Source organism: Hippoglossus stenolepis, chromosome 9 (assembly GCF_022539355.2).
Source record: "Hippoglossus stenolepis isolate QCI-W04-F060 chromosome 9, HSTE1.2, whole genome shotgun sequence".
In the NCBI taxonomy this organism is placed as follows: domain Eukaryota; kingdom Metazoa; phylum Chordata; class Actinopteri; order Pleuronectiformes; family Pleuronectidae; genus Hippoglossus; species Hippoglossus stenolepis.
This window is the reverse complement of record NC_061491.1, coordinates 18,811,072-18,823,542: the sequence shown is the minus strand read 5'-3', so window position 1 is coordinate 18,823,542 and position 12,471 is coordinate 18,811,072. Positions and strand designations below refer to the sequence as shown.

At 42.2% G+C, this 12,471-nt stretch overlaps 1 protein-coding gene across 2 annotated transcripts in view; it reads right to left on the bottom strand.

The window, feature by feature from the left end:
• Positions 1–2,886: 2,886 nt before the first annotated feature.
• The window catches only part of grid2 (glutamate receptor, ionotropic, delta 2), a 441,472-nt gene continuing 431,887 nt past the window's right edge, over positions 2,887–12,471 (bottom strand). The window contains exons 16-17 of one of the 2 annotated variants that reach the window (XM_035167013.2): positions 8,516–8,787; positions 5,816–6,064 (exon numbers count right to left, since the gene is read on the bottom strand). In XM_035167013.2, the coding sequence (XP_035022904.1) occupies positions 5,959–6,064; positions 8,516–8,787 (378 nt within the window). In that variant the 3' untranslated portion in view covers positions 5,816–5,958. Of the gene's footprint in view, positions 6,065–8,515; positions 8,788–12,471 lie in introns of both variants that reach the window. The other variant, XM_035167012.2, reaches the window with a different exon arrangement.

The following is a 12,471-nucleotide window of genomic DNA, read 5'->3' as shown; positions in this document are numbered from 1 at the left end:
TGTTTAGTATTAGTTTCACTGACTCATGTAACTTGTTTATTTTATTCTCGTTTCTACATTGTCCTTTCCATATAGGCACTGATTCTCTATACACTTAATAATTTATTTAATTTATAATGCACTTTACACCTTTTCGGCCTTCTTATTTTTATTTTCACTTAGCCCCATAAAGTCTTATCTTATCTTATCTCTTATTTAAAAGTTTGAGTGGAAAAGGACAGGTTGTTTTGACTGGAAGAATAAAGTTTGGACAAATTAGAGCTGCTGAGGAAATCACCTGCAGTCTACTGATCAGAGCAGCCATGCTTAGTGAGATGCAAACTTTAGGCCTATAACCTGGCAAATGAACAATGGACTAATTGCTGGGTGGAAATTGGCTATTTAACCTAATTGCCACGGTGGATTTAGGATAAGAAGGATATAGCAACATGTTTCTTACAGTAGCCCAATGTATGAGGCACAGTGATCAAAGGCAGCAACTGTTCGTGGCTGGTGTCCAACATTAAAGGAGAGAAATCGACCTCATAAGCAGCGGTCTCAATTTAACTTCACTACTCTGACAGGAAATAGTCCATATATCAAGAAAGCTTAAATACAGGCCTCGCTGCATGATCTAAATCTATAGAGAAGCTGGATATCGTGGGGAATTTATGGGAAGGAATCCCATAATTTCAGAGATGAGCAGACATGAGCCTTTTCTATTTTTTATTCATGTATTCATCACGGGGACGTCTTGCGGGCTAGAGGTCTGGCGCCGAGCCTTCGCCCCCTCTTCCCACCTACGAGCCCCCAGTCCAACGGGCCGGGCAGAGCTCCTGAAGCTACCGACAGGTTGGATATTGTATCTGGCGATTATTAAAGTGTCGCGGCCACAATGGAGACTCTATGTTCCATTGGTCACGCCTGGGGGGTTCCTGCATGGAGAGAGAGGGAGAGGGGGGTCTGCGTGCTGCCGCTTCTCATCCCCGTCTCCCGGGAGACAGAGGCGCGACGGGCACGAGGCTGAAGCAGCGAGGAGAGCTGGGAGTTCAAAACATCACTGTACTTCACTTAGTACACGTCTGATACTCCGATGAAGTACTTTACTGCAAAAACTTCACTGTACTTCAGACCAATACTTTAATACACTTCTGATACCCCGATGACGTACTTTACTCCAAAAACTTTATATGAAGCTCTCAAATTAACTTCTCTAACTTTTCCAGTTTCTTAGTTCAATATAAGTGAAATTACATTTTTCACATAGTGCAAAGTACTCAGACAACACGTGAGAGGGAAATATTGGAAAAAAGTAACAAGTATTGATCAAAATATACATTTAGCTTTAGTTACAACTTACTGTGAAGATCAACATTTAAGATATGTTATAAAATATGATATGAGGCTATTGATCAAAATTAATACTAACACTAATAATAATAATAATAATAAGCTTTAGTTAAAAGTTGAAGGAAACAATAAGATCAATAAAACACTTGTTCTATACTTTGATTTTGCTTAAAATACTTTAAAAAGTAAAAGGACAATTTTGAGAGTAGCACTTTTACACGTAGTTTTTTCTGTGTTGTTGCTTTGCTAAACTTTTCTTAAGTAAAAGCTTTAATCCTGCATTACTGAAAAATGGTTTCTAATGTTGCTTCCAGAAACCCTCAAGGGATAATACATGAAGGTGAACATGCACGAAACGACGAGACTTCCACAAATATGATGCTTCACATCAAGTTGGTTGTCAATCGTTGGTGCAACATGGAATTTAATTCTCCATAAACATCTAAAAAAGTATTTATTTTTCCATAAATGCCCAATATATGGCAAATGGCTCTCACTTACCTTATAATAGCGCACAAACTGAGATTCAGGGATGTCTCTGAAACTCAGGGGAGCTAAACAGCGTCCCCGTCTGGTTACACCAGGCTACTACAATGTAGTGCTCCATTGAACTTGACAGCAGCAGCAGTGACTCTCTCCAGCTGTTAACAGCAGCACACAGGCCTTTGAAGGGATTTGGAGCGAAAGACACAAAAGCTCAGCTCATGCTTGAACTAAAAATCTATCACCAATTCAAACCAAATTACTGAACTTTGACTAAGTATTTTCTCATGAAAATAATTTGCAGCTTCAAGTAGGTAAAATACATTTAATCTATAATTAAAGGACCCCCCCCCCGCATCAATCAAGTCTCTCCGTTCTGGATCAATTGGCTCATCAAAATTACACTTAGATGCGAGTTTACAAATCGCTGACAGACTCGGTTAATCATTGTCAGAGGTTTGAAACTAAAGACTGGGTTTTTCTACAGAACTATTGACTGTGGAATAATTGTTGATCACTTTGGATTCTTCTATGACGTCACATATGAATCGTCCATGGCTGTCTAACTAAACATGTCTATGAATGAATGATAAGAAAAGAAAAGAGACAGAATCCATGAAAAAAAAACAAAACATTGTGGCTACAGCAACTTTGTTTCGTCTTGATTCAAGCATGTTTACGTCTACTTACCGACGTCTGGATCGACTTTACAGCAAAAATGTGACTTGTGCGGAATCTGGAACGACTTGTGGAAAAGCATTGACAGGACATATCCACCCGGACTGAACACTGAAGGAAATTTGGTAATATTGTTGAAAGATTACATTTGTTTATAGTCGGGTCACCAGAAAGAACAGGAAGTGATAGTTGTGATGTGGAAGGTGTGAAATCTTATCTCCATGGACAGTTCTTCTTTAAAGTCACAGATGTTGGGGGTGATGTGAGGGAAAACTTCAATGTCAGAGGTGAGCCCCTGAATCACAAAGAATAACAACAATATCTAACAGTAGTTATCAATCACAATTTGTTGATGAAATTCACCACCTTTGGCAAAGACAACAAATACGATCCCACTGTAGAAAACCTGTTTATTAGACAAATTATACACAGAAAGCTTTGCCACTTGTAACAGAGGCCCCAGTTTGTTCAGTTTTTGAATAATATGCAACACATACAACAAAATAGGCCTATATTAAATACTGTACATCATAAACTTTTGAAAATTATCAATTAAATCCTATAGTTCTATGTATGAAATTAAAAATGTTAACAGATAGCGCAACAGCAAGTTTGTGCATGCTCTCTTTTTAATCGACTTGCCACTTTTTGTTATTTAGCCAGCAAATAATAAGATGAACTCAGGATGACGTGAGAAAAGCAAAGAGTGTGTGTGTTTTATGTTGACCATGGGCGGGACACGGGAAAACCACACGCAGTGATGTGACCGCTGAACTCAACACTAAAGCTCATCATGATATACTCTTTTCCTTTTGTTAAACAAAAATAGCATAAACATGTAAAATATACATTTTTATAATGTCTCTCTCATTTATACTAAATAAAACTTTTTTTAAACGTCTGTGTCCTATTTGTCATTCAATAGCCATACTGTAGCCTAATATAAGAAAAGGATGCCTAAGAACGCTTGCTTCAATAACACCGTGGCTCAACTGAGTTCTCTATGCGCGACAATTTTGCGGTTTTAGTTCTTAAAGATAACAAACTGAAAACTTGTTCTAAACAACTAACATTATCAATTATTAATACAGTGTTAGTGAAAACAAAATGAAAAAAAAGGTTTGGTTCCATTTTACCCCCAAATCCACAAAATACCTTTTAATGATCTTAACTTACCGATCCACTTCCCCGCCCCCAAAATGCACCTAAATGGTCTGTTTAATTAATTGGCACTTTAAAAAAACAAAACAAGGTATATAAACAGTACCCTTAACATTACAGATATGAAATAGAAGTATATTTTGAACTCATCTCATAAAAGGCAGCCACAGGGTTCCGATGACCATTGACTGTTGGTGACATTCCCATGACCCGAAAGTACAGCCTCGGACTCGCTGCTCTTAAATGTACATGGTGATAAATTGGGTGTTGGGAGGGTATGACTCGCTATAGTCAACATATAAGGCCTGTACTGAAGATGCTGTTGCAATGGCTTCTCCTTAACACAAAATCAACTCTGCTTCCCCACTCGAACCTGATAAGAAGTGATCGATGAACTCAAACAGGACATGACCTTACAGAATTAGCTTTTTATCTTTAAACACCAAGGCCATGGCAGCACTATAATTAAGCAAAACAAAGAAAAAAAGGAAATCAAAAGTAAAAGTCTGAATGACAGTTATGCAAAAACCCAGAGACTACATCACTCATTTAGCAGTTTTTCAAAGTTTGCTGAGGAAAATAAAAAAACAAGCAGACAGCTCAGAACAATGTTATTTTTTTTGTACTTCCTGACCAAAACACATTCCACGCATTAAAATCTATTTTTTTTTCAAAAACAAAATTCAATAAAAGACATATAATAAGCATAAGCTTTTTGAAGTCTTTCGGCTCTTCTTTTATGTTTTTTTTTTTCTCTTTAAGAAGATTTTTTTTGTAACATCCCTTTTACTATCCCTCTGAGAGTCTGATTCGAGGATCTCACCTTGTCTCGAAAAAGCAGATAGCACAATACAGGTGAGAAAAAGAAAAAGGTCAGCTCTACATACAATCACTTACAGGTCTGTGGGCACTGGTACAGTGCAGTGGAATTGACAAAGAGTCTTTAATGTGCATCAAAATGGTCAAAGTTTCAGGCTGATGCACCAAAATGGCAGACGTAGTTTAAGATCGATGCACCAGGTCGGTGATTCTACAGTGTCGTACTGTTGCGCTGCATTTCAACAGTTCTCAGAGCGACGCACCATCACTGTGTCAGCATGTGTTCAGCTGTAAAGTCTTAGGTCTAGTCAGGCCACTGTGTTGACACCATCTTGGAGATACTTACACATTGGGAACCCGAGGTATTGGTGGAACGACACCGGAGAAGACGAGAAAACCGAGAATGGACTCCCACATAGCAAAAAGGCAGAGAAAACCCGGAGAAGTGGATTCTTCCAATATTCACTGAGATGGGGGCCTTTTCAAAACTACAAGGGGTTTCCTGTGTGCACTCCCAGGGCTACGGACAAAACTGTGGTTATATATACCTTCATAAAATAACAGCCCCAAAATTGCTTATTAGTCGTTGTTGCTTCTTGGCCAAAGACAGCGCCAGTCTTCCACCAATGCCAGCCTGGGAGCTCACAAGAATTATGAAGTATTTCCTGCGGTCAGAGTCGTACAAACTGAACCCTCCGAGGTGGGGTTCAGACAGTAATAGGAGTCAGGTCATTTCAGCAAATGTCCCTCACATGAGGCAGTCCTCATGCCATAAAACCAAAACTATAAAAAATAAGATCCCCTTTCACACCCCTTTATTTCCCAAAAGAATCCCCCAAACAATCACAAGAACGACATCAATAAAGCAAATATCCCCCTCCCTCTTCCCCCTCTTGCACCTCACCAGCTTGGTTTGCAGGAGGATAAGGAGACGCCCCAGCAGAGCTCCACCTCCGTCGTCTTCTCCATATATAAAACAGAGAGAATCCTATGTACACAGATCACTATCCTCTGTCTTTTTAGCTTAGCCGTAATGTATTTGTTCAACCACCCCGTGACTGACTCTAACCACCTCACCTCCTGCTCTTTCTCTTCCTTCTCCTCCTCCTCCTCCTGAACCAACCACATTCTTAGCGACTCCTCATATGGAGGTGCCCCTGTCTGGATCGTTGCCATATCCAAAGTTGGGTCCTGGACCTGTGGACTGGTAGGGGATGGAGGACATTGTTTTAATGGGGCTGCGGAAGAAGCCACCGTTGGGGGCCCTCTGCCTGAAAGGGCCCACCCCAGTCCGGTGGTCCTGGAGAACGCCCCCGCCGCTGCCGAAACCAGCGGAAAATCCAGCGGCGGCTTTGGCAGAGAGGCTGCGGCTGAGGGTCTGGATCTGCTCGGGGATGAAGGTGGTGGTTGTGATGTGGGTGTTGCGGAAATCGCTGATCTGCTCGAGGGCCTGGCGCGCAGCTGGCAGCGCATCCATGTCGAGGGGCGTTAAATCGACGGAAGAGGTGGAGAATTGCTTGTGGGGGCTCTCATCCTCGGTGCACAAGCTGTTAACCCGGCGGTGTAGGTGCTCCAAGTCGATCTCCTTATCGTCCTGCAGGTGGGGAGGGGCAGGAAAGAAGCAGTGATGGTAAATGATAGAAGGGAAGAGAGGTTAATGGCGAGGGAAGGAAATTGGAACCGAAATGAGGTGGAGGGTAGGATATTGGAAAAGAAGTGAAGGGGAGAAAGATCCAGGAGCAGTGTTTAAGGAAGGGAGAAGGGGAAGAGGCAAAGAGCAGAGTTAGAAGGAAGATGAGAGGATGAATTCAGAAAAGTTGGATAAAGGAAGGAACCAAGGAAGTGGGAAGATTGGTGAGGAAAACAGCAGAGAAAGTGGACAAGGATGGGGTGTGTTTGTATTCAAGCAGTAGAGATGTCATCATCCAACAAGTATAAATGGACAGTGAGGATAATCGTGAAAGTAAAAGAAGGGTGTTGGACAACGCAGATGATGAAACGATGAGGGAAAGACGGCATTCGTGAGGCCAAACAAAAGTTTGGGCACGATCATAAAAAAGTTGAGGTACATGTAAGTGCAGTGGTGTGAGGATGAGAGCGAGGGTTGACAATAAATAAATCAATAAATCAATGGTGATGGAAGGGAAGCAGGGATGTGACAGGAAGCGGGAGCGGAAAGGGACAGCAGGGGAAAGATGGGGGGAAGGATAGAGAAGCACACTCTGAGCTGTGGTCAGGATATTGAAAGAGAGAAACACAAACACACTTCTACAAGGTCTTAAAGTAAAGGGAGTGCAGATCATCTGAATTACACACAGGAAACACAACGCAGCATCGTGCTGTGTGCGCTGCCATTCCAGGGTGTGCTGGGTCTACACTGGTGATCACACGGTAACATACACGATCTATGTTACGCTACGAATGCAAGTTATATTATAGAAGCCAGTCTGAACGCTCAATAATACATTACTTATCTTAAGTACTTTTCCTTGTCACCACTGTTGCATTCTGGCCAAAAAAATTCACATTGGGATTGACGTCTCATTTTCAAGTGAATTTTTGTTTTGTTTCAGGCCACATACAATTCATCACTGCAACTATTATAGATCATAGACGCTTTAACTCCAATCAAACCTTAACAATCTTAACAACACCACTTCTATACACATACATAAACTTAAGCTTTAAATTGACTTATATAAGGTAAATGAAACTTACAAATTACAAGGCATACATTATACGACTATATTATTAAACGACACATTACTTATCCACATTACTTATCCACGTAGTCTAAAAGATGGCAACACTCAGTGAGAGGTGTTTCATGCTTTTACTGAAGGGGAATGGAAGTGGACGGTTGTGCAGAGGGAGCTCGGGTTTGCGATGGATGAGGTGAGGATAAAGAGGGAGAGCGGCTCAGGTGAACGGTGTTAGAAGATGCTGGAGAGCCAAAACTTTTACTGCTCTTTTGCATTTTCCAAACATGTGGCAACGTGTTTACCGGAGGGAGGGAAAGTATCTGAAGGATCTCAGAAGAGGGGGGTGGGTGGTGTAAGGGGGTCTCAGTTTGGCATTTCTCCACGGTAAAGGCAAAGAGTCACATCATCGTGGCGTAACAGTAGATTTACTGACCGTGTCCTTCGGGTCTGGGGGTTCTGGACGGGGCACTGGCCCTACTGTGTGCCGCTCATGGACAGAGGGGACCAGCAGCGGTGGCCCCTGGTTGCCATCTAAGGAGGAGGGGGCAACGGGAGGAGGAGGGAGAGGACGAGGGGGCGCTAGTGTTTGTCGTGACACTATCATAAACACACTAAGTGTTTGAAGGAGGAGGTATCAAAAGAAATGAAGGAGGGCGAAAGAGAAGAGTGAATCACAAATGGTCAGTCTGCCGTGTGTGAAAGCAGATCAGTGGTAGGAGGGATTGAAAGGGAAGGGACAGTGGTATCGGACCTGACTGCGTTTAGGATTCCTGCCATTTTAAAACCCACTGAAACATTACATGTGAACACTGACCCAACTTAATGATTATAACCGATACTGACATAAATACAGTTTTAAATCTAGATGCCTGAAATGTATTTAAATATACATCTCTATTTATTTTCTTTGTGTATTGCAAAGGCATTATCTTAGAGAACAAAGCCAACTTCACACCATAAACTGGTTTGTGGCTTCATTTGTAATATGTTGTCTTTATGTTACATAAAATAAATACTTTACCGCAGGATTTTACCTGCAAATACATGTAACTTTGACTTGTTCTGGTCAAAGATGATGCTCCGTCTTCCTCTAGATAGGAAGACAGCACCCTCTAATGGTAGCAAGGCATCTCTGCACATCCCAGGTACATGAATGTATATGAAAGAGGTACGTTAGCAGAGAGCTTTGCCACACTGTGAACACAGAAGTATGAACCTCACTACCTTATTTTCCATTTCTCTAATTCCACCATCATTATTCATATCATCACATTACAAGTAACATCTGTCTGACAGGCATTACTAACCAATGATTTAGTCTTATCTCCTATTGTATGTATAACCTTGGGGTGGGCGGTGCTGTGGTGAAGGTGGTCATTCTCATTTTGGGTGTGAGCTCGGAGGGGTTGGCGGGTTCGTAGGAGTGCTGCACGATAAGGGCACAGGGAATGTCGCAGCATGCTGGGGGCTGGTAATGGGTGGCGGTTGGGGCGTTGGTGTTGGCCGTGTTGGGCGCCTGGTTCTGGGCTTGACCGCCCCGGGCAAGGGGGCGCTCGTTGGGGCTGTGAGGGCATTGGTCGGCAGCTTGCCTGACAGATGGGCCATCTGCCTGTGTCTGGTGTGAGTGTGTGTGTGTGGCGTGAACGTGTGTGTGTGTGTGTGTGTGTGTGTGTGTGAGCAAAAGGGACAGAAGGAGAGAGACAGAAAGAGAGAGGTTTGATGAGAGAGAGGTGTGGAGTAATTCATATAAATGTGTTTGTGTGTTTGCGTAAATGGGGAGGATTCAAAAAAAAAAAGAAGAAGAAAAAAGAGGCCGAAAAGACACACAGGCAGACAAACGGCAGACGGGCGGAGACAAGAGAAGGGATGAGTGACAGACAAGATCAGGCAGATGGAGGGATGGCAAGGTGTAGGAGAGAGAGGAGTCGATTGGAGAGACAGACGGGTGGGGGGTGAGCGAGAAGAAACACATGGCAGTCAGTCAGCGCACACAGTTAAGCAGGTCGTTCTGTGTTGTGTCCTCAGAGAGACATTCACACAGTCATTACACACCTGAAAAGGGGAGATGTTTAAATGGCATTTTGTATTGCTCTCTCCCCCACTCTCTCTCTCTCTCTCTCTCTCTCTCTCTCTCTCTCTCCCCTCGCCTGCTACCCCCCCTCAACACAGTGTACTTATCTACAAAAACAAAACACTGGACAGAGTATGAGAGCTTTGAGCCACAGAGACACAGATCATTATCTGGAGTTAGAACGAGGAGGCCGGCGATTCCCATTCATAGCAATTCAGTAAATGAGAGGTCGTTGGCTGTTTTAAGTGTATCAAAGATGCTGGTACACAAGGGAGAGCCGGCTCTTCTCGTGCTAAGTCTGAGATATCAGACATGGTCAAAACCACAGTTACATCTGTTATGGAAGAGTTCTGACACTGGTAAATATGATTATTTTTGATTATATGCAGCAACAGAGTCAATCTCATTTTTGAATTCACGGGGATGCCAGTGACAGAACTCTTTCATATAAACCTCTTAAAGAACATATATCAGACAGAAAGGTTGAAGTCATACATCTGCTCCTGTAGTGAATGCAATGGGCCTCAGACACGAGCAGGAAATATCTAAATGTTATACCTTTTGACTTTGAGCAACTTGATCCATTTTCCATCATAGATACAAAACTATCAACAAACCCAGACATCGCACACCCAACCCAAAATGAGTTCAGATGCTTCGGAAATAAGAAAATAGTTTTATATTTTTAAGAAAATGTACCATTATGTGGAACACGCTGTAGTGTCAAAATGTGTATTATCAAAACTCTTGCAGTCTTGGAGGGAGACGGTTACATGATCCCCTTTTGTATTGTGTATATGTCCTTTAGTCACAATACAGTTCTTATGATTGGTGACCCACATTGTTCGGCTCTGTGTGCGGTGTGTGTATTTGCGACTGTTTAAGATGGGTAGAAATACACAAGCAAACTGTTCACATCGAAAAGCAACGTCAGCCATTCCACTGCACACAACACAGAACCGCAGCACAGACACAAAAACACAGACAGGAAGCCCACAGTCAAAAGCAGGTTAACACAGCACCACAGCGTCAGGTATGAATGCACGTAGAAGACATAATGCACAGTATGTAGTTATGCATATTTTAGTATGTATGAGAAACAGACATAAAACAGCAAAGTCGAACTGGAGTTTGAACAGTGGGTTGTGGGTATTCATGTATGTTGAAAGCATGTAGGGGTGCATGTATGTGGCACGCAGGGGTTGATGTTTTGGCAGTACAGTTTGATGGATGAACACAGTCGTGATTTGTATCTTAAGTTGTTGCATGTGTCACCGTGGGAAACCTGATCACTGCTGGCGAGAGAAGGGACGCATGAACGGGAAAACCCATGATATGACATATCAGACAAAGAGTTTGAGCTTTTGTTGCGCTGACACACGTTTGACACGGAGGAGGAGCCGAGCTAAATGAAGACGCGTGTGCATGCATGCGCGAAGGCGAGCTCGTTGGTGTGTCAGCTACTGTAAGATGTAATGTCTTTTGATTTTCTGATTCTTAAGATGTATAAATGATGAGCGCCGTAAATCTGTGCATGGTCCACAGGTCTTGATCCAAATGACAAAAACGTGACTTCTAAAGTACGTACATGAATTTCAAATGTTGACAAAATATTATTCAATTCATATCCTCTAAACATCCTGATGTGAAATCTGAAAAATGACAGTCGCTAATTCATAATGCATTCAGGATTAGTGGCGTAAATCATGGGAATCCCTGTGTGGCTGATATAAGCCTGAATTCTCTCTACAGTCTCTCAGTGCATGGAGGCAGGACATTTGAAGTTCTCATGCCAAGTGTGCAATCCCAATTCATACTCCTGTTGCCAATGTATCTGAGTAAGCCAAGTTTTCGAGGCCCATGCATAAAGAGTAGGTCAACCGGGCTTTCTAAAAATGTATGTGAAGCTTTCAGCGGCGCACAGGGGGCCGCGTGTTCTTGGCCCAGTGCGACGGTCTCGAGTGGTGTTGACATTAACTGTGACAGCGAGACGGAAGCCATTGAGTTCTTCATTTAAACTGACGGAGAGCAAATCATACGGTGGAATTAATTACAAGCTTTAAGGTTTGCTTCATTTATTAACTTTGGGAAGTTAGATGACATTAAACGCACCAGACTCACTAAATTGGTCATGACTACAACCAAATTGCATGGAGAGTTACACAGTTTTCCCCAGTCGATTAAAATGCAACATGTGCAATTATCTTATTAGCTGCTTTGAAGTTAAATGAAATTTGTCGTCCTTCATCCACTGAGTCAGTTTTTTTTTATCTCCCTCCTGTTTCATTCTCAGGAAACATCTTTGCAGCTGGTCGATATTTTGAAGTCATTCTGCACAGAGTTCAGATCAGAGAGTGTTATTTGCACTATTTTACATGAATACCATATAATATCTCAGCCAAAGGAATATTTGGCTGCTGAGGTGAATTATTTTTTGAAGTTCCAATGGCCTTTACAGACAAATGGTCTGTCAGTATATACAAACTTGGTGCCAAATGTCTCCATATCTGGATGGAAAAACCTTTAATACACCCAAAGTCAAGGCAGGCGGTCATAGAGACACAAGTGATACAAAAACTGGTCAAATAGTGAAAATGATGCACAGTGCGAGGCTGTAACTCCGATTGATGACAGTCATTTTGTGGAAGATTAGAAAAGCAGTTACCAGTCCCAGTGAAGTGAGCTTGTTTGTTTAATTACTGGATTATTCTGATAGTGTGTGTATGCGGGGCGTTTCGGTCGCTGTTCAATGATCCGATAAGCACTTTGTTCGACGCACACTGACCACTTTGGGTTCAGTGGTCACTCTGAGCAACCCTTGAGTCAAACCGATGGCAATCGATAGGTCAATGCTCCGACAGGATGAAGGTCTGAGGTCAAGCATCCAAATGATCATGGCTGAGTGAGCCGACTCCACTTTCACCATGGAAGCACTGAAAACGCTCTTCTGATAACACACTGTTAGTTTAACTTGGATATCTCGCTGTTTTACTCCCACTGCTTAATAAATACTTTGCTTTTATTTGTGTTTTAAACACACTCTTACTCCCACTTCTAAAAAACCCAGAGGAGCTGGTTATATTTCATCTATATCAAGTGCCTTCCAAAATTAAAAGTGAGATCAGACAATAGAATTTATATATAAAAACTATCCACATGTGATTTCTAAATCAATAAAAGTGATTTCCCTTGGACAGTAAGTCCAACTTAATCAACTGCGTGGTTTGC